Genomic DNA, 24,446 nt, shown 5'->3' on the forward strand with positions numbered 1-24,446 from the left:
AGATCTTGGTCACTGCAAACTGCATCCCCTGGGTTGATGCAATTCTCCTGCCTCAGCCTCCCAAGTAGCTGGAATTACAGGCACACACCACCACGCTCGGCTAATTTTTGTATTTTTAGTAGAGACAGGGTTTCACCATGTTGGCCAGATTGGTCTCAAACTTCTGACCTCAGGTGATCCACCCATCTTGGCCTCCCAAAGTGCTGGTATTACAGATGTGAGCCACCGCACCGGGCCAGATCCTTTGATTCTTTTATATTCTTTTAGAGACAGGGTCGGGCTCTGTTGCCCACACTGGAGTGCAGTGGTGCAATCACTGCAGCCTCGAACTCCCATGCTCAAGCGATCCTCCTGCCTTGGCCTCCCAAGTAGCTGGGACTATAGATGAACACCACCACACCTGGATACTTTTTAAATTTTTTTGTAGAGATGAGGATCTCACTATGTTGCCCAGGCTGGTCTTGAACTCCTGGGCTCAGGCAATCTTCCTGCCTCAGCTTCCCAAAGTGCTGGGATTACAGACATGAGCCAGCGTGCCCAGCCAGGGATCGTTTTATTTTTAGAGATAGAGTCTCTGTGTGTCACCCAGTCTGGAGTGCAGTGGTGCAATCATAGCTTGCAGCCTTGAAATCCTGGGCTCAAGGGATCTTCCCATCTCAGCCTCCCAAAATGCTGAGATTATAGGCATGTGCTTCTGTGCCCAGCCAGGAGGACCTTTAAAAATTCTAAGTACAACTATGTTGTTCCATGGCTCAGAACCTTCCGGGGGCACCCATCCTGCTAGGCTGGAAGCTGAAGTCCTGACAATGGCTGTCAAACCCTTCCTGATCTGGCCCTAGCTCCTCTGTGACTTCATCTCCTACCAAACCCCCTCACTCGCTCCACCACAGCTGCACCGCCCCTTTGCTCTTCCTGGACACTGCTGCAGGTTCCCGTCTCAGGGCTTTGGATGAGCTGTTCCCACTGTCCGGAAGGTATTTGGAGGAAGAGCCTTTCAGACTTTTTCACCTCTGTCAAATGGATGCTCAAATGTCCCTTTCTAAATGAGTCCCTCCCTGACTACCTGACAAGCCCAATTCCCTCACCCTACTTCACTTTTTCCTTTTCTCCACAGTGCCTGGCATCTTTTTTTTTTGAGATGAAGTTTCGCTTTTGTTGCCCAGGCTGGAGTGCAACGGCACAATCTCGGCTCACTGCAACCTCCGCCTCCCAGGTTCAAGTGATTCTCCTGCCTCAGCCTCCTGAGTAGCTAGGATCACAGGTGCCCATCACCACGCCCAACTAATTTTTTTTTTTTTTGAGGCGGAGTCTCACTCTGTCTCCCAGGCTGGAGTGCAGTAGTGTGATCTTGGCTCACTGCAGCCTCTGCCTCTGGGTTCAAACAATTCTCGTGCCTCAGCCTCCCGAGTAGCTGGGATTACAGACGGCTGCCACCACGCCTGGCTAATTTTTGTATTTTTAGTAGAGATGGGATTTCACCATGATAGCCAGGCTGGTCTCGATCTCCTGACCTCAGTTGATCCATCCCTGTCGGCCTCCCAAAGTGCTGGGAATATAGGCGTGAGCCACTGCACTTGGCCTGAACATACCTTAAAATTTAACATGTTCATTGTTTATTATCTGTCTCTTCATGTGAGAAGATAAACCCCACAAGGACAGGAATCATCTGTTTTGTTCACTGATCTGTCCTCAAACCTAGAACAGTGCAGGGCACATACTAGGAGTTCATAAGCATTCGTTGAATGAATGAATAAATGAATGGGGAGAGAGTCACTGGGTTGACCACATTCCTTAAGAACCCAGTTAACTCAAAAGAAAAAAAAATGATTGCTGGCTCCAGTGGTTCACGCCTGTCATCCCAGCAACTTGGGAGGCTGAGGCAGGAGGATTGGTTGAGGCCATGAATTTGAGACCAGCTTGGGCAACATAATGAGACCCTATCTCTACAAAAAATAAAAATTGTCAATCAGGCCTGGTTGTGCACACTTATAGTCACACCTACTCAGAAGGCAGGAGGATCACTTGAGTCCAGGAGGTGGAGGCTGCAGTGAGCCATGATCACACCATTGCACTCTTGCCTGGGTGATACAGTGAGACCCTGACTGTAAACAAAAAGACATATAGCTAAGCAGAGGAATGTTTTGAAACTGCAGACTGGAACTTCTCCCCACCAATAACTCTGGCTCCTCATGATCCCGCCCTCCCAGATCAGATCCAGCCACAGGGACCTCTTGCTGCTTCCTAAAACAGTCATGATCTTTCTCACTTCCAGATTTGTGCCCAAGCTGTCCCCTCTGTTTGGCTTGTCTTCTCTCTACCACTTCGTGTCCTTGGTTAATTCCTTTTTCTTTTTTCAAACAACATAGACATCACTTCCTCCAGGGAGCCCTCCTGAGTTTCCCCTGCCAGGCCCATCTTTTTGTGCTCCTCTCTCCACAGCCCTCCACACATTGAAGCTGTGACTGTGGTGTCTGTCTCCCTGAGAAATTTGAGGACAGGGCCTATAGCCCCTTGTAGCTATATTTCTGGCACCCGACCCTTTAGAGGCTTTCTGTATGAAGACACTTGTGCTCCCAGCATGGAAAAAACTATCCAGGCTTCAGGGAGCTCACGTGGAAGTGAGGGCAATAGGCTCTCTTCTGCCTTTTTGGGGTCAAAATTCTATCGCTGCTCTATCCGTGCCTTGCCTTGGCTGGTACACTCTGAGCGCTCTGTTCCTGCCAGGAGCTCCAAGGGGCCTGTGGATCAGTGGGGGCAGGGACATCTTGTAGAACTGAGAGTTCCAGGCTCAGGACACTTAGCCTCGAGACTGATGCAGGGACCATGGGCTGGGAGGGCCCGACCAGTGTGCACCTCGGCCAAGATCCTTCTCTGACTTGGGTCCTGAAGGCGGGGATGACGTACCGCCACACGGGGCAGGTGCCTCTGCTCTTCAGGGCCGTAGATCCCTGGAGGCCGGAGCACACACGTCCGAAGAGTGCCTCCTCCTAGCACACAGGGAAGCGTGGTCAGGGGTCAGGGGAGGAGCAGCCCACAGGGAGAGGGAGAGAGAGGCCACCTCCATCTGCTGATGCTTACCTGGACAGGCTAGAGGGGAAGACCGGCCCAGGGGCTTCCTCGTTTAATTTATTATTCTCTTAGTCATTCAACAGACACTATTCAGAGTCTCACTCCCACCTCCAATCCCCCTGCCCCCCACCCTGGATGGATCCTGTGAAGAATGTAAGGATGACCAATAAATTGTCCCTGCCCTCCCAGTGCTCACAGTGCAGTCACAGAGGTAAGAGCCAGATGCAAACATCTGCATAGCCGGTCTGTTTACCAAGCACTCAGCAGAGTGATTTTCTCTGATGCCCCTTGAGAGTACTACTGTGCCCAGTTTACAGATGCACATAGATGCACACGCCCTCATGCCCATAGCTCTTGGTCTCTCTTTTTCCTTTTTCTTCTTCTTTTTTTTTTTTTTGAGATGGAATCTTGCTCTGCTGCACAGGCTGCAGTGCAGTGGCACAGTCTTGGCTCACTGCAACCTCCATCTCCCGGGTTCAAGCAATTTTCCTGCCTTAGCCTCCCAAGTAGCTGGGATTACAGGCGCCCACAACCATGCCCAGCTAATTTTTGTATTTTTTAGTAGAGACGGGGTTTCACCATGTTGGCAAGGCTGGTCTTGAACTCCTGACCTCAGATGATCCACCCGCCTCGGCCTCCTGAAGTGCTAGTATTACAGGCATGAGCCACGGTGCCCAGCCTTGTTCTCTCCTTTTTCTAATCATCAGTTGGATAAGGACCAGGAGAGGTCCTTATGTATAGATAAGGACTATATCATAGATATCTAAGAGACAAGGACTCTCGGAGAGGTCCTTCTATGTTCCTGGTGCTCTGATATGCCAAGATTGGAGATGTTACAGTCTCTGCCTATGGATAAAAGAACCACAGCTCAGAGAAGGGATGTGATTTGCTTCCAGTCACACAGATCAGCGCAGTGGAGCTGAGATGGGGACCTGAGGTCCACACCGTTTCCACTAATACCTCCGCTTCTCAGCGGTAAGGCAAACAGTGAACCCTGTCTTTTAGCCAACTCAGCCTTGGTTTCCTCACATGGAAATGGGTGCTTTGGAAGTGGCAGCAGCTGCTACACTTTCCAATCAATGGAGAAAGGAAAGAGCCGGGGTCTGTACCCCTTTCACTGCTCTATCTCAGCGGAGCTCCCCAGACCCTGACAGAGTTCAGTCTAGGGCTTCCCAAATTCTCCACTGGAGGGACCCAAATGGCAGAAGCAGGTGAACATGTCTCTCCTGGGGCAGTCTGGGGGTACAGTCTGAAGGGCTGCCACAGACATATGTCAGTCTTGTCTTAAGAACACCCACTACTAGCTGGGAGCAGTGGCTCACGCTTGTAATCCCAGCACTTTGGGAGGCCAAGGCAGGAGGATTGCTTGAGCCCAGAAGTTCGAGACCAGCCTGGGCAACATAGTGAGACTGAGTGTCTACTATTTATTAAAAAAATAATAATAAAATAAAATAACACCTACAAAGTATTCAGTTTATCCTCATAATTCATGTTACAGATTTAAAAAAATTTTCTTTTATTTTTATTGCCATATAATAATTGTACATATTTGTGGGGTAAGGTGTGATGTTTTGGCTCTGAAGTTTAGAGCGTAAGGGATACCTAAGGTTTTTACTTACATGAATACAGTGTGTAATGATCAAATCAGGGTAATGAGCTTATTTATTAATATCACCTTAAATGTTTATCATTTCTTTGTCTTGGGAACATTCACATCTACTGCCTGGGCAATAAAGTGAGACCCCACCTCTGACAAAGAAAAAAAAAAAATTAGCCAGGCACCATGGTGTGCACCTACAGTCCCAACGTTCCTGGAGGCTGGGGTGGGGGAATCACTTGAATCCAAGAGTTTGAGGCTGCAGTGGGCCATGATAGCACCACTGCACTTCAGCCTGGGCGACAGAGCGAGACCCTGTCCCAAAGAAAAAAAAATCCACTCTTTTAGCTTTTGAAAGTACACAATAAATAGTTGCTAATTATAGTCACTATATAGTGCTATAGAACACTATAACTATTTTTGAAAAAGATTTTTAGAAAATATTTAAAATGACTTTTTTTTTTTTTTTTTTTTTTAAACAGAGTCTTGCTCTGTCGCACAGGCTGGAGTGCAATGGCACAATCTTGGCTCACTGCAACCTCCATCTCTCCGGTTCAAGCGATTCATCTGCCTCAGCCTCCCGAGTAGCTGGGATTACAGGCACCCGCCACCACGCCCCACTAATTTTTGTATTTTTAGTAGAGGAGGAGTTTCGCTATGTTGGACAGGCTGGTCTTGAACGCCTGACTTCAGGTGATCCACCCACCTCAGCCTCCCAAAGTGCTGGGATTACAGGTGTGAGCCACTGCATCCAGCCTAAAATGACTTATTTAATTAATTATTTTTAGAGACAGGGTCTCACTCTGTCACCCAGGCTGAAATGCAGTGGTGCGTCATGACTCACTGCATCCTCAACCTCCCAGGCTCAAGCAATCATCCTACCTTAGTCTCCCAAGTGGTTGGGACTACAGGCTCATGCCACCACACTCGGCTGTCTTTTTCTTTTTTTAATTTTTAATAGAGATAAGGCCTCCCTATGTTGCCCAGGCTGGTCTTGAACTCCTGAGCTCAAGCAATCCTCCCACCTCAGCCTCCCAAAGTACTGGGATTACAGGTGAGCCACCGTGCCCCACCTTAATTTTATAAATTAATTAACTCCCAGCCCCAGCTTCTCAACTAAAACGGAGCCTCTTGGTGAGAGGTTTCACTTTCCCTCCCAAGGCTCAGGTTCCCGAAGGAGCTGAACCTCGGTATAGAATCCCAGGGTGGGTCATCCTCCATGACTGCTTTCCTATGGGGAGCCCCTCCCCTCTGCATGAGGTCTTGGGGGACCATCAGTCTATAAGGTGGCCATGGAATGTTCTCACCCATGATGTCAAGAGGGGGACTCTTGACATCATTGACACCAGGACCTAAAATCCTAGGAGTAGAGTCACCCGGAGGAGACTGGTCATCAGTTCCTGCCACCCAGGTCCCTGAAGCTGCCTTAACACTGTCCTTTCGAAGCCCTGGTGGTCATGTTTCTAGAAGTCTATTTTCCAGAAGCTAGCCCACATCCTTCCCAGATAAGTTCCCTTTCCCCCCATAAATGAGCCAGGACCAGTGTCTCTGGGTCATAACCAAATGCCCTGACTGCTACATCCTCTGAGCCCCTCACTTTACCTTGAGGTCCAGTGCAGTGGGTTAAGTGGTGGCCCCCAAAACATATGTCCATGCCCCAGAATCTGTGATGTCACCTTAGTTGGAAAAAGGGTCATTGCTGATGTCATTGAGGATCTCGAGATGAGATCTTCCTGAGATATCCAGGGAGGCCCTCTATCCAATGTCAAGTGTCGTTAAAAGACTCACAGAGAAGAGACAGATGGAAAAGAGGAGAAGGTGATGTGAAGGCGGAGGCAGGGGCTAGAGCGATGCTGCCACAAACCAAGGAATGCCCAGGGCCACCAGAAATGGGTTGAAATGAGGAATAAGTGCAGGCTGGGCACGGTGGCTGATGCCTGTAATCCCAGCACTTTGGGAGGCCAAGGTGGGCGGATCACCTGAGGTCAGGAGTTCAAGACCAGCGTGGCCAATGGTGAAACCCCATCTCTACTAAAAATATAAAAATTAGCCGGGCATGGTGGCGCATGCGTGTAATCCCAACTACGCAGGAAGTTGAGGCAGGAGAATTGTTTGAACCCAGGAGGTGGAGGTTGCAGTGAGCCAAGATCATGCCTCTGCACTCCAGCCTGGGCGACAGAGTGAGACTCTGCCTCAAAGGAAAAAAAAAAAAAAGGGAGGAGTGCAGCCTCCTTGAGCCTCCAGGAGTACAGCCCAGCTGACACCTTGATTTCAGACTCTGGCCTCCAGGATGGTGAGAGAAGAAATGATTGTCTTTTGTTCATTTGTTTTTGAGAGAGGGTCACAGCTCACTGCCATCTTGACCTCCCTGGGCTCAGGTGATCATCCCACCTCTGCCTCCCGAGTAGCTGGGAGTACAAGTGTCACCACCACACCAGGTCATTTTTGTATTTTTTTGTAGAGATGGAGTTTTGCCATGTTGCCCGGGCTGGTCTTGAACTCCTGAGCTCAAGCAACCCTTCCGTCTTGGTCTCACAAAGTGGTGGGATTACAGGTGTCAGCCACCATGCCCAGCCCATTTCTATTGTTTTAAGCCATCGAGTTTGGGTGGCATCATTTGTCACAGCAGCCACAGGATACTAACACACCCAGAGACAGAAGACGGGAGGACATAACTGCATTAACACTGAGCTACGATCTGCACGCCTCAGGACTCTGCTCCCGGGACTACAGACCTCTGCCCTGAGTCAGAACAGTCTCAGGAACCTGCTTGGATAGTAGGGAGTGGAAATGACCCCAGGTGACTGCAGCGGGACTCCTGGAAGGCAGGTATTGGGTGAGCTTTCCTGTAAACAGCTTGCAGCTAATTTTAAACTCTGGGTCACCTGGGCATAGTGGGGGAGGTCAGGTTGCAGCTGACTTTGGCAGGCGGGGCATTGAACAGCTACTTCACGGAGGGCCAGGGTATCCATGACTCTCCTGACCACGGAAAGCTGCAGATGCTCATATAAATAATTCTTGGCTGGAGGATTAGGTGTCTAGAGTACAGGCTACTGGGCTGGCCGGCAGAGGCCCCAGGTAGAGAAAATATTATTCAACTACACAAGGTTGAAACTCCTGGGAGAACAGCTGGATATTTCTACTGGGATCAGGGGTCCAGGCCTAACTGGCCCAGGGTGATGGGGAGTGGGGTGGGGGGTAGGGGGTGGGGAAGATTTTAGGGAAAAGAGTCGATGCTCAGGGACCTGCTCAGCTGGGGCTGCAGCGCTGCACAGTGATTAGGCCCCAGGCTCTGGTGTTAAACTCTCCTGGGGTTCAAATCCCACCTTCTACCACCTAACAGCAGGATGATCTTGACTGAGGTCAGTTCATCTGTCTGTTTTCTCACCTGTACATTGAGGATTATTATTATTATTATTTTTGAGATGGAGTCTCGCTCTGTCGCCCAGGCTGGAGTGCAGTGGCGCGATCTCGGCTCACTGCAACCTCTGCCCCCTGGGTTCAAGCGATTCTCCTGCTTCAGCCTCCTGAGTAGCTGGGATTACAGGGACTCACCACCATGCCCAGCTAATTTTTTTGTATTTTTAGTAGAGACGGGGTTTCACCATATTGGCTAGGCTGGTCTTGAACTCCTGACCTTGTGATCCGCCCGCCTCAGCCTCCCAAAGTGCTGGGATTACAGGTGTAAGCCACCGCACCCAGTGAGGATTATAATTTTTAAGCCCCCGACTCTCCAAATCCATTTGGCTCTCAAGTTTAGATAGTTTTGATAGTGAAGGGAAACCAAGTTATCTGATTCTTTTTACTTTCTGAATTTTAGAAAGCTATATATATATATGTGTGTATATATATGTGTATGTATGTGTATATATATGTATATGTATATATATATACACACACACACACACACACACACATATATATATTTTTTTTTTTGTACAGACACGGTTTTGCCATGTTCCCCAGGCTGGTCTCGAACTCCTAAACTCAAGCCATCCACCCACCTCCGCCTCCCAAAGTGCTGAGATTACAGGCGTGAGCCACCGCACCGGCCCAAGTAGTGATAATTTGGATAGCACAAAATTTATTTGAATAAATTTGGCTCTGAAGCTTAGAAAGCAAGGGATATCTATGGTTTTTACCTAAAAGGGGTGTTGTGAAGGGTTAATCAGACCTTTGCATATAAAGTTAGCAACCTGTGGGAGGAGAGTCCATAAAAAAAATGAGATAAAATTAAAGTAAAGGGAAAAGTAGAATAAAGAATGGGGCCTGGTGCGGTGGCTCACAGACTCCCATGCCTATAATCCCAGCACTTTGGGAGGCCGAGGCAGGTGGATCACTTGAGGTCAGCAGTTCTAGACCAGCCTGACCAACATGGTGAAACCCCATCTCTACTAAAAATACAAAAATTAGCCGGGTGTGGTGGCATGCACCTGTAGTCCCAGCTACTCGGGAGGCTGAGGCAGGAGAATCGCTTGAACCCGGGAGGCAGAAGTTGCAGTGAGCTAAGATCACACCATTGCACTGCAGCCTGGGTGACAGAGCAAGACTCCTTCTCAAAGAAAAAAAAATAAGAGATTAATAATTGTATTTTAAAGAAAAAAATAGCATGCAAAATAGGGCCTGGCATGTAGTGTGCATTCGAGAAATATGGACTATTTGCATTCTATTTTTACTCGTCTATAACCGGAAGAGGCAATATAAAAAGGCAGCCAAGGCCAGGCCTGGTGGCTCATGCCTGTAATCCCAGCATTTGGGAGTCTGAGGCAGGAAGATCACTTGAGGCCAGGAGTTTGAGACCAGCGTGGATGACATAGTGAGACCCCATCTCTACAAAAAAATTTAAAATAAGCCTGGTATGGTGGCACACACCTGCAGTTTCAGCCACTTGGGAGGCTGAGGCAGGAGGATTACTTAAGCCCAGGAGTTTGAGGCTGCAGTAAGCTATGATTGTGCCATTCCACTCCAGCCTGGGCAACAGAGCAAGACCCTATCTCTAAAACAAATAAATAACTAAGACAGCCAAGATAGACTCTTCTGGGAAGTTACTGAAGCTCGAGCTTTTGGGCCTCTCCCTTGCAAGGCCCTTCCAGAGTGTTCTATCTCATTCCACACTCATAATTTGGTACTCTTGTCTAAAGAGGGCCCCTAGAGCTGGATACACTCCTGCGCAGGAGAAAAGAGAGCCAGACTTGGGTTTGCTGAAGTCTCTTCCTCACCTGGTTGTGAGCTATGTAAGGGCAGATACTAGGCCTGACTTCTTCTGGGCTGTATCCCTGGTGGGGTACAGCCACACAGCAGGTGCTCAGAATGTGTTGAATGATGAATGGGCAAGGCCCTGGGAAACCATCCTTTGGAAGGAAGGTGGGCCTCAGACACATGTTAGCATGAATCACACATGTATTTTGGAGGAGGCAGCAGTGGGCAGGTGCATTTGGTATAAGCAGAGCCCCATGATACTCACCTGGGAGAGGCGTCCCATTGGCCATGAGGGTCAATTGGTCGGCGATGGCTTTGGTTCGGGAGTAGTGGTCTATGTGCTGCCAGAGGCCGGGAAAAACAGAACCACCAGAGAGAGTCAGCAATGCTGCTGGAAATGCCTACCCAGCCTGGCCCAGCCCCAGGGCTGCACCTTCCCTGGGGACTCCCACTGGGATATGGCCAGGCCCTGAGCCCCATGGCCTTTCCTCTCCTCCTGGGCGGGAGAATAGTGCATCTCCTTCCAGAGCCACAGGAGCAGAGGAGCACTGGGTTTGGAGCAGTAACAATGACCAGGGGCAGCCCAACTCAGGGAGGCTCCTGCCAGCCCCAGACACCTGTCCTTGCAAGGCCGATGCTGGACACATGCTGGATGAATTACCTACACGTGGCTCTTTTGTGTTCACATGGCATTTCACATTGGTTATCTTATTTCCTGCTCTGCACAACCCCATGGCAATAGTGTTACCATGCTGGGTTGAAGAAACAGAGGCTTCTGTGCAGTGGCTCATGCCTGTAATTCCAGCACTTTGACAGGCCCAGGAGGGAGGATCGATTGAGCCCAGGAGTTCGAGACCAGCCTGGGCAACACAATGAAACCTGTATCCACTAAAAATACAAAAATTAGCTGGATGTGGTGGTACGCGCCTGTAGTCCCAGCTACTGGGGAGGCTGAGGCAGGAGAATCACTTGAACCCGGGAGGCGGAGGTTGCAGTGAGCTGAGATCGTGCCACTGCACTCCAGTCTGAGTGACAGAGCAAAGCAAGACCTTGTCTCAAAACAAAACAAAACAAACAGACAACACGCCTGTAATCCCAGCACGTTGGGAGGCTGAGGCTGGCAGATCATGAGTTCAAGAGATGGAGACCATCCTGGCCAACATGGTGAAACCCTGTCTCTACTAAAAATACAAAAATTGATTGGTTGTGGTGGCATGCACCTGTAATCCCAGCTACTTGGGAGGCTGAGGCAGGAGAATCTATTGAACCCAGGAGGTGGAGGTTGCAGTGAGCCAAAATCACGCCACTGCACTCCAGCCTGGTGACAGAGTGAGACTCTGTCTCAAAAAAAGAAAAGAAAAGAAAAGAAAAAAAACAAACAAACAGAGGCTCAAAGGGCTTAAGTGATTTGCTCAGGGTCAGGGTCACATGGGTAGAATGTGGCCAGGTTGAGGCTAAGGCCAGACCTATCTGATTTCAATGCCCCTGCAGGCGTGACCAACTTAAACAGGAGAGTGCTGATGCCACCCAGTTTTGGGGGCCCCTTCCTGCTAGGACGCATCCTGAGTTGTGAAACCAACCCTGCTTCCACCCATCCCTACCCTCTGAGCTGTGGGTCCCAGGCCCGCAGGCCCCGCCCACCTCTCCCGGAAGACAGGTACCTCGTCCAGTGGGAAATACGGCACGGAGTCCTCATCGCCCTGCTCTATGGGCTTCCCACCAAATGCAACGTTGACGGTGCTGGTATAGATGAGCCTTGGAACCCGCCGGCGAACACAGACTGCAGCAGCAGGTGCGCATAGCAACAAATACACACACACACGCAAAGACACAGACACACACACGGGACACAAGTGAGCATAGAGTCGGCTGAGGAGGTGTCATGCAGATCTCTACCAAGTTTTCAACACACAACTTGGACCCCTGGGACCCTCCCCAGAATCTACAGCTGTTCAGGAGGGAAGAGTCTCCTGCCCTTAACTTAGGGTGCAGGTCAAGTTCCTTCTCTGTGGGCCCCTGGGAGCCAGGCCTGCTCCTTATTCTTTCTCATTGTGGCTTGGACCCCTGGGCTACCTTGCCAGAGACAAGTTAGAAGAAGGTCTCACTGGATGGAGACTTAGAAAAAGACACTCTAGAATCAGAGATATACGGGATAAGGCAGGACATGCCCAGGCAGCCCACACATGGGTCTTCGATTTTGGTGCTTTAGCAACTTTTTATTTATTTATTTATTTATTGAGACGGAGTTTCACTCTTGTTGCCCAGGCTGGAGTGCAATGGCACGATCTCGGCTCACCGCAACTTCCCCCTCCCAGGTTCAAGTGATTCTCTTGCCTCAGCCTCCCGATTAGCTGAGATTACAGGCATGCGCCACCACGCCCCGCTAATTTTGTATTTTTAGTAGAGATGGGGTCTTTTCATGTTGGTCAGGCTAGTCCCGAACTCCCGACCTCAGGTGATCCACCTGCCTCGGCCTCCCAAAGTGCTGGGATTACAGGCATGAGCCACCTCGCCTGGCCTTATTTATTTATTTTTAAATTTTATTTATTTATTTATTTTGAGATGGAGTTTTGCTCTTGTTACCCAGGCTGTAGAGCAGTGGCGTGATCTCGGCTCACTGAAACCTCTGCCTCTCAGATTCAAGCTATTCTCCTGCCTCAGCCTCCCAGGTAGGTGGGACTGCAGGCACCCGCCACCACGCCTGGCTAATTTTTTGTATTTTTTGTAGAGGTGGGGTTTCACCATTTTGGCCAGGCTGGTCTCGAACTCTTGACCTCAGGTGATCCACCCCTGTCGGTGTCCCAAAGTGCTGGGATTACAGGCGTGAGCCACCACGCCTAGCCAGCTTTGGCAACTTTTCTTTTTCTAGCCCCTAAGCCCTGAGAGGTAACTCTGGTCCTCATGTTCCCAGACATGCTAAGGCCACACTGGCACACCCATGCAGGGCCCTGGGGAGGTCTGCAGTGCGCGAAGGATGCGCTGCCCACAGGCCCTCCCTTTGACCCTACACCCTAGGAACCAGGCCTGCAGCAGGAGAAGGGAGAGAGGGGGAGATGCACAGCAGGTCATACCCGGATCTGAGCACCTACCATCAATCACTAGTTTGGTGCCTCCGACATTTATAGACTCAATCTGCTCTTTCTGCAGCTAAAAGACAAGACAGGTGAGAAAGTCATGGTGCTACCCATGCCTTCTTGCTGAGGCTGGAAGGCTGAGCTTGGGGTCAGGTGGGACGGGGCAGCAGGATGTTCAGCTCAGAGGCAGGGATCCCGAAGGCCCACCCAGAGTGTGGATGCCTGGCTCTGCCACCATCTTCCTGGGTGGCCAGGGGAGGTTCTGCCCACACATCTGGCCCTCAGCAACCTCATTGGTAAAGTGAGGGCCAACCTCCTCCCCTGGCTGGTGGGCGGGACTCAATAAGACACTTGAGAGGACCTGGTACAGTGCCTGGCACAGAAGACAGGCTCAGAACCTGTTGGGTCATTTTCCTGCTCTCAAAGCCTCAGTTTCCCTATCTGTAAGGTGGACATGGTAATATGGGCTGGGCCCTCACGAGGGAGCTGGAATGTGAAAGACTAAAACTAGGCTGCTATGAGGGCTCCTGTGGGCCAGGGATAGGGCGAGAGCTTCCTGATCCACGATCTCATTTAATTCTCATCACACCAGGAGATGAGCTCCATGCTTATTCTTAAGCTATATTTATTATTATTATTATTTTGAGACCGAGTTTAGCTCTTGTTGCCCAGGGTGGAGTGCAGTGGTGCAATCTTGGCTCACTGCAACCTCTGCATCCCGGGTTCGAATGATTCTCCTGCCTCAGCCTCCCAAGTAGCTGGGATTACAGGCATGCACCACCATGCCCGGCTAATATTTTTGTTATTTAGTAGAGATGGGGTTTCATCATGTTGGTCAGGATGGTCTTGAACTCCTGGTGATCCATCTGCCTTGGCCTCTCAAAGTGTTGGGATTACAGGCATGAGCCACTGTGTCTAGCCTATGTTTATTCTTTAAAAAATTTTTGGTCAGGCATGGTCTCTCATGCCTGTAATCCCAGCACTTTGGGAGGCCAAGGCGGGTGGATCACTTGAGGTCAGGAGTTTGAGACCAGTCTGAGCAACATGGCAAAACCCCATCTCTACTAAAAATACAAAAATTAGCCACGTGTGATGGCGTGTGACTGTAATCTCAGCTACTCAGGAGGCTGAGGCAGGAGAATTGCTTGAACCTGGGAGGTGGAGGCTGCAGTGAGCCAAGATCGCACCACTGCACTCCAGCCTAGGTGACAGAGCAAAACTCCGTCTCAAAAATAAATAAATAAATAAAAATAATAAAATTTACTTTTATTATTTTTAAATAGAGATGGGGGTCTCACTATGTTGCCCAGGCTGGTCTTGAACTCCTGGGCTCAAGCAATCCTCCCACCTTAGCCTCCCAAAGTGCTGGGATTACAGGTGTGAGCCACCATACCTGACTCTATATTTGTTCTTGTTGTGGCTGTTTTTGTTTCATAGACAACATGATCAAGGTTAGAAAGAATTCAAACAGTAAAATGAGTGTATGGTGAAAAAGAAGGTTCCCTCCCACTTCTGATTCCAAATCTTCCTTTTCCCTCCCCAGAGGCAGCCACCGTTAAATTTCCGGTGTTTCCCAAGATAATCTATTCTTATTAATATCAGCATATAAGCATGTGTGACTATAGAAATAAACAGTTTCTTTAGCTTTTTTTGGAAACAAACAGGAGAATGCCAAACACTGCTTTGCACCTTGGAAACTGTTTTTTTAACCTGCACACTTTGAGTTACCTCTTTCTTTTGAATGGCTGCATAGAATTTGACTGTAAAACACAATTTATTTAAATAGTCCTCAACCGATAGGTTATTTCTGGTGTTTTGTTATTAAAAACAATGCTGCAAATATACAAATGAGTGTAATTTCTGAGGCAACGGGTATACATATGTTTTGGTGGATACTATTACATTGCTCTCTGAAGAGGTTGTGATACTACCAATAGTAATATCCTCACTTTCCAGATGATGAAAGAGGATCAGACAGGTTAAATAAACTTGCCCTAGATAACACAGTTATAAAATGGCAGAAATGGGGCCGGGTGCGATGGCTCATGCCTGTAATCCCAGCACTTTGGGAGGCCAAGGCGGGCGGATCACCTGAGGTCAGGAGTTTGAGACCAGCCTGGCCAACATGGTGAAACCCTGTTTCTACTAAAAATACAAAAACTACCTGGGCGTGTTGGTGGCACCTGTAATCCCAGCTACTCGGGAGGCTGAGGCAGGAGAACCACTTGAACCTGGGAGACGGAAGTTGCAGTGAGCTGATATTGCGTCACTGCACTCCAGCCTGGGCAACAGAGTGAGACTCAGTCTCAAAAAAAACAAAAACAAAAAGCAAACCAAAATGGCAGAACTGGTATTTGGTGTCATGGATGCAGGATGCAGGGTGGGAGTAGCCTAAGTCCTTCCTACAGTAGGTGAAGCATGATAGGGAATGCATGGGCGTGAGGGCAGAGCCAGGACTGGAACCCCACTCTGTCTAACTCCAGGTGTTGTGTGAGAGGAGCCCACCTTCTCAGCCCCGGACATTCCATAGGAAGCCACGTGGAAGACACAGTCCACCCCTTCGAAGGCATGGTACAGGGCTTCTTCATCTCGGACGTCAGCCTGCAGCAGAGGAAAAAGAGATGAGGGCAGGGGGTTCAAGTCCAAGGCAAGAGATAACACCTCTGCACCTTGCCTGGTCTCAGAGCTGGCCCCCTGACCCAGCCCAGGTCAAGCCTCTGTAGCATCAGGAAAGGCTGGTGGGGCAGGATTCACTAAATGATTCTACAGGGCACCGTGAGCAACATCCCATGCTCATTTATCATGCTGTCTAGGTCACAGGGGCTGTGCTAGGTTTATGTGCACTGTCTCATCAACTCCCAATGAGACCCTGTGAAGTAGGTGTGAGTTACTGTTGTCCTCTTTCTGTGACCATAGCTACCCAGCTGGTAGCACCAGAGCCAGAGCTATAGCTCAAACAGTCTGGCTTCAGGGTCTGTGCCCCTAAACTCCACACCATAGGTTTCACATCAAACACTGTCCCCTGACCATCACCACTGCCCCAGTCTATTAAGACCCTTGTCCCTTGTACCTGGATGAACTTGGTTTCCGGGGACAGTTCCCATTGTGGTCTGCGGCGGTCAAGCAGAATGACGGAAGTGCCACTCTTGGCCAGGTGGGATCCCAGGCTGAAGCCCAGGTAGCCTCCTCCTCCAGTCACCAGAACCTTCTGCCTGGCAGCCTTTGTGGGTTTGGCTTGAGTCTTCTGCTGTGGCGCTGGTGTTGGGGTTGTTGTTGACTCACTGGGTTTGGGCCCAGTCCCAGACCCCTGTCTGAGCCCAGGCCCTAGCTCTGGCTCAGGTGAAGACCCAGCTCCTGGCCCAGGTACCGACCCAGCTCCTGGCCCAGGTCCAGACCCAGCTCCTGGCCCAGGTCCAGACCCAGCTCCTGGCCCAGGTCCCGACCCAGCTCCTGGCCCAGGTCCCGACCCAGCTCCTGGCCCAGGTCCCGACCCAGCTCCTGGCCCAGGTCCGGACCCAGCTCCTGGCCCAGGTCCGGACCCAGCTCCTAGACCAGGTCCCGACCCAGCTCCTGGCCCAGGTACGGACCCAGCTCCTGGCCCAGGTACGGACCCAGCTCCTGGGCCAGTCCCTGAAACAGCACCAGGCCTCGGAACAGCACCAGAACCTGCCTGAGGTCCTGGAATAGCTTTGGGCCCCAGTGCAGGCCCTGGAATGGCACCAGGCTTTGGTGCAGGCCTTGACTCAGACCCTGAGCCAGACCTTGGACCTGAGACCTCTCCACAGGCCTGGCAGACAGGGCAGCTCTTCTCACCCTGGCCTGCAGCTTTGCAGGCATCTGGGGAGGAGCCTGGGGGGTTGGACTTCATCCTCTACTGAGCCATGCAGACGCAGAAACCGACCACCTGTGGGGAAAAAATAGAAGAAAGAATGCTCTAGAATAGTTTCAAGTCACATAAATTATTAGACCTCTAGGAGTGAGGGGAACTCCAGGTGGAAATTAGAAACTCTCTGAGTTCCCAGGGAACCTGCCCCTTTCAGAATCTCAGGAATCTCCAGTGTGGGCCCGGTGCGGTGGCTCACATCTGTAATCCCAGCAGTTTAGGAGGCTGACGCGGGCAGATCACTTGAGGCCAGGAGTTGGAGACCAGCATGGCCAACGTGGTGAAACCCTGTCTCTACTGAAAATACAAAAATTAGCCGGGTGTGGTGGGGCACACCTGTAATCCCAGCTACTCAGGAGACTGAAGCACAAGAATTGCTTGAACCCGGAAGGTGGAGGTTGCAGTGAGCTGAGATGGTGCCACTGCACCCCAGCCTGGGCAACAGAATGAGACTCAGTCTCAAAAAAAAGTCTCCAGTGTGGCTGCTGTCCTCTGCACAGAGTCAGAGACAAGGCAGCCAAGGCTTGGATTTTAGAGCTAAGAAAATTGAGGCCCAAAGTCACGCTGTGTGACTGACTTATCTACCAGTTCCTTAAAATTCCAGTTTCCATGGAGCACCAAAGGAAGACAGGGCAAATCATCCAGCGGGAACCTCACCAGACTGGGAGGTGGCTGCTTTCTGACTGGGGAGATGGGGAGAGCCTTCTGGAAGAGGAGGTAGAGAAAGAGGCGGAGGAGGAGAATCCACATGGATCCAAAAGGACTCTGCACCCTGGAAACTTGCACATGACTCCAAGTGCTGTGCCTGTCCCCACCCTGACACCTGATGCCTCTGGTCCTCCAAGGTCCGACAGTAGTGTGGGTGGCTGCTACCACAGGGTCTGCCCAATCCCTCTGCAGGCTTTAGGGTCTGGTCTATGGGGGACAGCACTGAGGATCCTGTTCTTTGCAGCCTCAGACTACTTTTTTTTCTCCGTCGCCCAGGCTGCAGTGCAGTGGTACAATCATAGCTCACTGCAGCCTCAACCTTCTCTGCTCAAGTGATCCTCCCATCTTAACCCCACAAGCACCTGGTGAATTTTTGCATTTTTAGTAGAGATGGGGTTTCACCATGTTGGCCAGGCTGGTCTTGAACTCCTGACCTCAAGTGATCCTCCCACCTCAGCCTCCCAAAGTGCTGGGATTACAGGTGTGAGCCACTGCACCCGGCTCCCTAGATCTTTTTTTAATTTTTGAGACAGAGTCTCACTCTGTTGCCCAGGCTAGTAGTGAACTCCTGGAACTCAAGCAATTCTCCTGCCTTGGCCTCCCAAAGTGTTGAGATTACAGGCGTGAGCCACTGTGCCCAGCCCTCAGTCTAGACTCAGGGCACACCAGGCTGTCAGTCACTGTCACCATCGTCCATCCCCCCATCCCCCTCCCGACCTCCCGTTCCACCTGAGGATGAGGCTGGATGACCAGGGCTAGGTGATCATAACCATAACAACAGCAACCATGTGCTAGGGACCTCTGTGTGCCAGGCCCTACGTATACAGATAGGTGCATCTCTGCCCTTCATGGAATATACTGGCTGCATGAAAGAACGGGTATTTGTTGCGTGACTGGACTGATGAGCCCCATGTTTTTTTGCTGGTGGTGGTCACAGGGCAGGGACTCTGGCAGCAAGAGGGGCTGTATTTTTAATTTCCTCTGTTACTGCCCTGCTCACCAAATGTCTGGGTGAGGAATACAGTCCTGCCCCGTATGAGCACGAACACTCATGGCTTTATTTATTTATTTAGAGAAGAAGTCTCATTCTGTTGCCCAGGCTGGAGTGCAGTGGTGTGATCTTGGCTCACTGCAACCTCCGCTTGCCTTGTTCAAGCAATTCTCGTCCCTCAGCCTCCTGAGGAGCTGGGACTACAGGCACGCGCCACCACGCCTGGTTAATTTTTGTATTTTTAGTAGAGATGGGGGTTTCACCATTTTGGCCAGGCTGGTCTCAAACTCCTGGTCTCAAGTGATCTGCCCGCCTCAGCCTCCCAAAGTGCTGGGATTACAGGCGTGAGCCACCGCGCCCAGCCCACTCATGGGTTTAATGAGAGAGACCGCAAATCATCACGAGGAGGGGCCTAAATCCCCCAGAGGGAGAGGAGAGGATGCAGCCCCACAGCGAGCCCTCCTCCTATACTCAGGCCCAGAGGACTCTGTTCTGGGGAAAGGTCTGTGGGACCAGAGCTGACTTTCTACCCTAAGGGGATGCCTTTTGTGGAAAAGGCTGGACTCAGCCTTGGGTACTCACTTGTTGGGGTGTGCCCTTGGGTAAGGGCCTTAAAACCTCACTGTACCTCAGTACCCACAACTGCGAATGGACCCAAATATTTCTGGCTGCTCTGGCTCCTCACACGGTGGTCATGAGAAAACAGACGCCAGAATGCCTTGCAAGGCTAGATTGCAAAGTGCCAGGAGGATTTCATTCCCTGGAGTGTCCCAGCACTTAGAACAGTGCCTGGCACAAAGCAGGCAGCCAGCAAATGCTGCTGGGTGAACAAAATCTCTGGGGCATGTTCGGGATCTGGCCGTGCTGTGGTCGCGCGCCAGACCCCCCCGGACATGGCTTCACTCGTTCTTTTGGAAGTCCAGTGAAGTACAGGCTATGGTTCCCATTACCCAGAGGTGGAAACTGAGGCCCAGAGAACATGAGGAAACTTTGATGGAGTCACAGACAATGTCTCCGCCGGAATCCAGGTCTATGGGGACCCCAAAAGCGGGTTTGGTGGAAGGAACTGGCAAAAGGGTGGGGAGCATCAGGGACTGACCCTGGGCGCGCTGGGCTCGAGGGCAGCTCGAGGGTGGGGGTCACTTCCCGTCTTGGCCCCCTCACACTCCCTGTTCCCCCAGCACCTGCGTCCCTCCCTGGCCCGCGTACGGGCTTCGCTCACCTGGCCCGGGCTCCCGCGGCGCTGCGTGCTCCCCGCGCTGCGCCAGTCTCCGCGCCGCCAGGGCCACAGGGCCACCTCCTCCTCCCGAGGGGGCAGAACGGGGCGGGGCGGGGCGGGGCATCCGGACCGCCCCCCGCGTGCTCTTCTGCCCGCCCACTCCCCGCGCGGGAGCACCTGCATTCTCTCAGGTGGAGACCCGCAGGCTCTCACAGAGGGGAAACTGAAGCCAGTAGAGCTAGGATGGGCGAAATGGTCCACGCTCCTGGTGGGAAAAGACGCAAAGGCCCTGCGTGCCGGGCTCTGTCCTGCCGGCCAAGTCGTCCTAGAACCCCAAGAAAAAGGGTTTCATCTATATCTAGGAGCAGAATTGCTGGGTCATATGATTGCTCTGTGTTTAGAGAAGAACCGCCAAACTGTTTTCTAAAGTAGCTGCACTATTTTACAATCCTACCAGCAGTGTACAGGGTTCCAATATTTCCACATCCTTACCAACACTTATTATTATCTATGTTTAAAATTTTAACTATTCTATTGGGTGTGAAGTGGTGTCTCATTGTGGTTTCATTTGTATTTCCTGATAGCTAATGCTGCTGGACATGTTTTCATGTGCTCATTGGCACACTAATGTGTTTTCTTTGGAGAAGTGTCTGTTCAAATCCTTTGCTCATTTTCAGTTTAGTTATTTGTTGACTTTTAAGAGTCCTTTGTATATTCTGGATACAAATCCCTCGTCAGATAAATGATTTGCAAATATTTAAACAAAAACAAAAAACCAAAAAAGTTCTTCCATCATCCATCCTTCCACCTATCCATCCAACCTTCCATCCATCCATCCTTCCACCTATCCATCCATCCTTCCATCCATCCATCCTTCCACCTATCCATCCATCCTTCCATCCATCCATCCTTCCACCTATCCATCCAACCTTCCATCCATCCATCCTTCCACCTATCCATCCAACCTTCCATCCATCCATCCTTCCACCTATCCATCCAACCTTCCATCCATCCATCCTTCCACCTATCCATCCAACCTTCCATCCATCCATCCTTCCACCTATCCATCCATCCTTCCATCCATCCATCCTTCCACCTATCCATCCAACCTTCCATCCATCCATCCTTCCACCTATCCATCCAACCTTCCATCCATCCATCCTTCCACCTATCCATCCAACCTTCCATCCATCCATCCTTCCACCTATCCATCCAACCTTCCATCCATCCATCCTTCCACCTATCCATCTAACCTTCCATCATTCATCCTTCCACTTATCCATCCAACCTCCCATCTATCTGTACTTCTACCTGTCCATCCAGCTTTCCATCCATCTGTATTTCCACGTGTCCATACAACCTGTCATCCATCCATTCTTCCACCTGTCCATCCAACCTTCCATCATCTATCCTTCCACCTATCCATCCAAATTTCCATCCATCCAACCTTCCACCCATCTAATTCATCCCATATATCTTTCTTTCCTTCCTTCTACCCATCTATCTACTCTTCCTGTCTTGCAATCTTCCACTCATCTCTGTTGATTTATGAATCAATCACATCATTCTACTTTTGATGGGTGCTTCTTCAGTGCTGGATCATATCATCCTTTGAAAACTCATGTTCAGCTGGGTGTGGTGGCTCATGCCTGTAATCCCAGCACTTTGGGAGGCGGGGGTGGGCAGATCACTTGAGCCTAGGAGTTTGAGACCAGCCTGGGCAACATAGTGAGAGCCCATCTCTACAAAAAAAAAATACAAAAAAATTAGCCGGGCCTGGTGGCATGTGCCTGTAGTCCCAGCTACTTGGGAGGCTGAGGCAGGAGGATCACCTGAGCCTGGAAGGTGGAGGCTATGGTGGACTGTGATTGTGCCACTGCAGTCTCATGCTGGAGAGCTCAGGCAGTGGAGTGAGATCCTGTCTAAGTAAAAGAAAACTCATGTTCAAGTGGCAGTATTGGAGGGTCAGGCATGTGCCCAAGAGCTCACAACTGCTGTAATGGAGCCACAGGGGCTGAGAGCAGGAAGGGCTGGTCACTTTGCTCTGAAAAGGGCAACTGAAAAAGCCTCCACCCATACAACACCCTCTGTGGGCATAGGTGTGGGGAAGAGAAAAACAAAATCTTAGTCTGCATGTTCTATGAGCCAGATGGTAAGAGATCTTGCTTAATCCTCACAACTGTTTTAGCTCAATTTTAGAGACAGGGAAACAGGTTCAGAAAAGGGTCTCCAAATGTGGTGGGGAAAAGCCACAGGGTCAGTCCTGGATTTAAATCTTGGCTTTGCCACTTTCTTGTTGTGTGTCTTTGAGCAGCTATGAGGCTCAGTTTCCTCATCTGTAAACTGCAAATGATGTGCACTTTATAGTTGCGATGCTGTGAGGTTTATGGCTAACATGCGCTATGCAAAATGTTGAGCATGGTGCTGGCTCAATCAGTGTGCAAACAATGGTAGCTGTTCTCATTACATGGGAGGTTGGGATTTGAACCTAGGCCCTGTCCTTCCCCACTTCATAAGCCATGTGTCTGGTCCAATCTTCCATTCACAAAGGCCAGCCTCTTCTTCTCCCACCAACAGGGCCAGAGAACTCATATTCCCCAGTACTAGCTGCTGATGTTGTCTTGCAAAGAGAAGAATAACTTACATCTGTGACGGGTTGAATTGTGTTCTTCACAAAATTCATATGTGGAAGTCCCAATCCCACATACTTAACCCTAACTCTCCAAATAGAGTCACTGCCGATGTAATGAGTTAAGGTCATAGTGGAGTAGGGTGGGCCCCTACTCCAGTATGATTGATGTTCTTACAAAGAGGGGAAATTTCAACAGAGACACGCACATAGGGAGAGCTTCATGTGAGGGCTGTAGTTATGCTGCCCAAAGCCAAGGAACTACCAGAATGGAGGAGAAAAGTCTGGAACGGATCCTTCCCAGTGTCTTCAGAGGGAGCATGGCCCTGAGGGCACCTTAATCTTGAATTTCCAGCTTCCAGAACAATAAGAGAATAAATTTCTGTTGTTTCATCCACTCAATTTGTGGTACTTTGTTATGACAGCTCTAGCAAATGAATACAACCACCACAGGCCCTTTTCTCTGTATTTACAGATGTGACCCAAAATGGCAGCTGTGCAAGATGGACCAGACTGAGATTTACCATGGCAGGGGTTGTGGTCACCACTGCGTTCCTGGGCCCAGCACAGAGCCTGGCCAAAGCAGAGTCTCATCAAGCCTTAGCAAGTGAGTTTCGTTTTTTTTTGAGACAGAGTCTCTGTTGCCAGGCTGGAGTGCAGTGGCACGATCTCAGCTCACTGCAACCTCCACCTCCCGGGTTCAAGCGATTCTCCTGCCTGAGCCTCCGAGTAGCTGGGATTACAGGCGTCCGCCACCATGCCTGCCTAACTTTGTATTTTTAGTAGAGACAGGGTTTCTCCATGTTGGCCAGGCTGGTCTTGAACTCCTGGCCTTGAGCCATCTGCCTGCCTTGGTCTCCCTAAGTGCTGGGATTACAGGTGTGAACCACCGCACCTGGCCACAACTGAATGTTTTTAAACAACTTGATGAATTTTTACTTATGTATAGCTCAATGTAACTCTCACCTTGATCAATATATAGAACATTTTCATCACACCAGATGTCCCCTTTGTGTCCCCCATCCCACAGGGTAACTACTATTTTGACTTCAATCACCAAAAAGCAGTTTGGCTGGTTCTTAAACTTCATATAAATAACTTTATACAGTATGTACTCCTTTGTGTCTGGTTTCTTTTGCCCAATATTATGAGACTGATGCATCTTGTTGAATATAGCTGTATAGATCATTCTTTTTTCGGGGTGCAGGCAGGGTCTCACTCTGTTGCCAAGGCTGGAGTATAGTGGCATGATCAAGGCTCACTGTAGCCTCAACCTCTCCTGGGCTCAGGTGATCCTTGCACCTCAGCCTCCTGAGTAGTTGGCACTATAGGCATGTGCCTCCAAGCCTGGCTAATTTTTGTATTTTTTTGTAAAAATGGTTTCTCACCATGTTACCTAGGTTAGTCTCAAACTCCTGGGCTCAAGCCATCTACCTGCCTTGGTCTCCCAAAGTGCTGGGATTTCAGGTGTGAGCCACCACGTGAGCCATTCATTCTTTTTAAATTGATGCATATTTCACTGTAAAATGTATCAGATTTTATTTGCACATTCTGCCACTGATGGACATTGGGTAGTTTCCAATTTTGAGCTCTAATGAATAAGGCCGCTGGAAAAATTCTTATATGTCTTTTGTCTAATATTACAAGGGTAATCCAATCATTACCCTTGGAGTGGAATTACTAGATCATAGGCATATGTTTTACTTTAGTAGAAATTGCCAAATAGTCTTCCAAAGTTATTGAGTCAAATTATACATCCCTACCCCAACCCTTACCCTAATTGGAATATGAGTGTTCCAACTGTTCCACATCTTGATATTGTAGTTCTTTTTTTGTTTTGTTTTTAGAAACAGGGTCTCATTCTGTTGCCCAGGCTGGAGTGCAATGGCCCAGTCTCAGCTCATCGCAATCTCCACCTCCTGGGTTCAAGCGATTCTCGTGCCTCAGCCTCCTGAGTAGCTGGAATTACAGGTGTGCACCACTATGCCCAGCTAATTTTTGTGTTTTTAGTAGAGACGGGGTTTCACTATGTTGGCCATGCTGGTCTCAAACTCCTGACTTCATGTGATCCGCCCAC

At 50.0% G+C, this 24,446-nt stretch overlaps 1 protein-coding gene across 3 annotated transcripts in view; it reads right to left on the reverse strand.

The window, feature by feature from the left end:
• SDR42E2 (short chain dehydrogenase/reductase family 42E, member 2) overlaps nucleotides 1–20,060 on the reverse strand; it is a 30,923-nt gene extending 10,863 nt beyond the window's left edge. Inside the window, exons 1-8 of one of the 3 annotated variants that reach the window (XM_055232656.2) lie at nucleotides 19,744–20,060; nucleotides 16,753–16,843; nucleotides 16,010–16,194; nucleotides 15,445–15,540; nucleotides 12,955–13,012; nucleotides 11,527–11,645; nucleotides 10,131–10,206; nucleotides 2,905–2,987 (exon numbers count right to left, since the gene is read on the reverse strand). In XM_055232656.2, coding sequence (XP_055088631.1) covers nucleotides 2,905–2,987; nucleotides 10,131–10,206; nucleotides 11,527–11,645; nucleotides 12,955–13,012; nucleotides 15,445–15,540; nucleotides 16,010–16,194; nucleotides 16,753–16,807 — 672 coding nt within the window. In that variant the 5' untranslated portion in view covers nucleotides 16,808–16,843; nucleotides 19,744–20,060. Of the gene's footprint in view, nucleotides 1–2,904; nucleotides 2,988–10,130; nucleotides 10,207–11,526; nucleotides 11,646–12,954; nucleotides 13,013–15,444; nucleotides 15,541–16,009; nucleotides 16,965–19,743 lie in introns of those variants that run through there. The other 2 variants (XM_063612812.1, XM_063612813.1) reach the window with 2 other exon arrangements.
• Between the last annotated feature and the right edge of the window lie 4,386 nt (nucleotides 20,061–24,446).

Source organism: Symphalangus syndactylus, chromosome 11 (genome assembly GCF_028878055.3).
Source record: "Symphalangus syndactylus isolate Jambi chromosome 11, NHGRI_mSymSyn1-v2.1_pri, whole genome shotgun sequence".
Lineage (NCBI taxonomy): Eukaryota > Metazoa > Chordata > Mammalia > Primates > Hylobatidae > Symphalangus > Symphalangus syndactylus.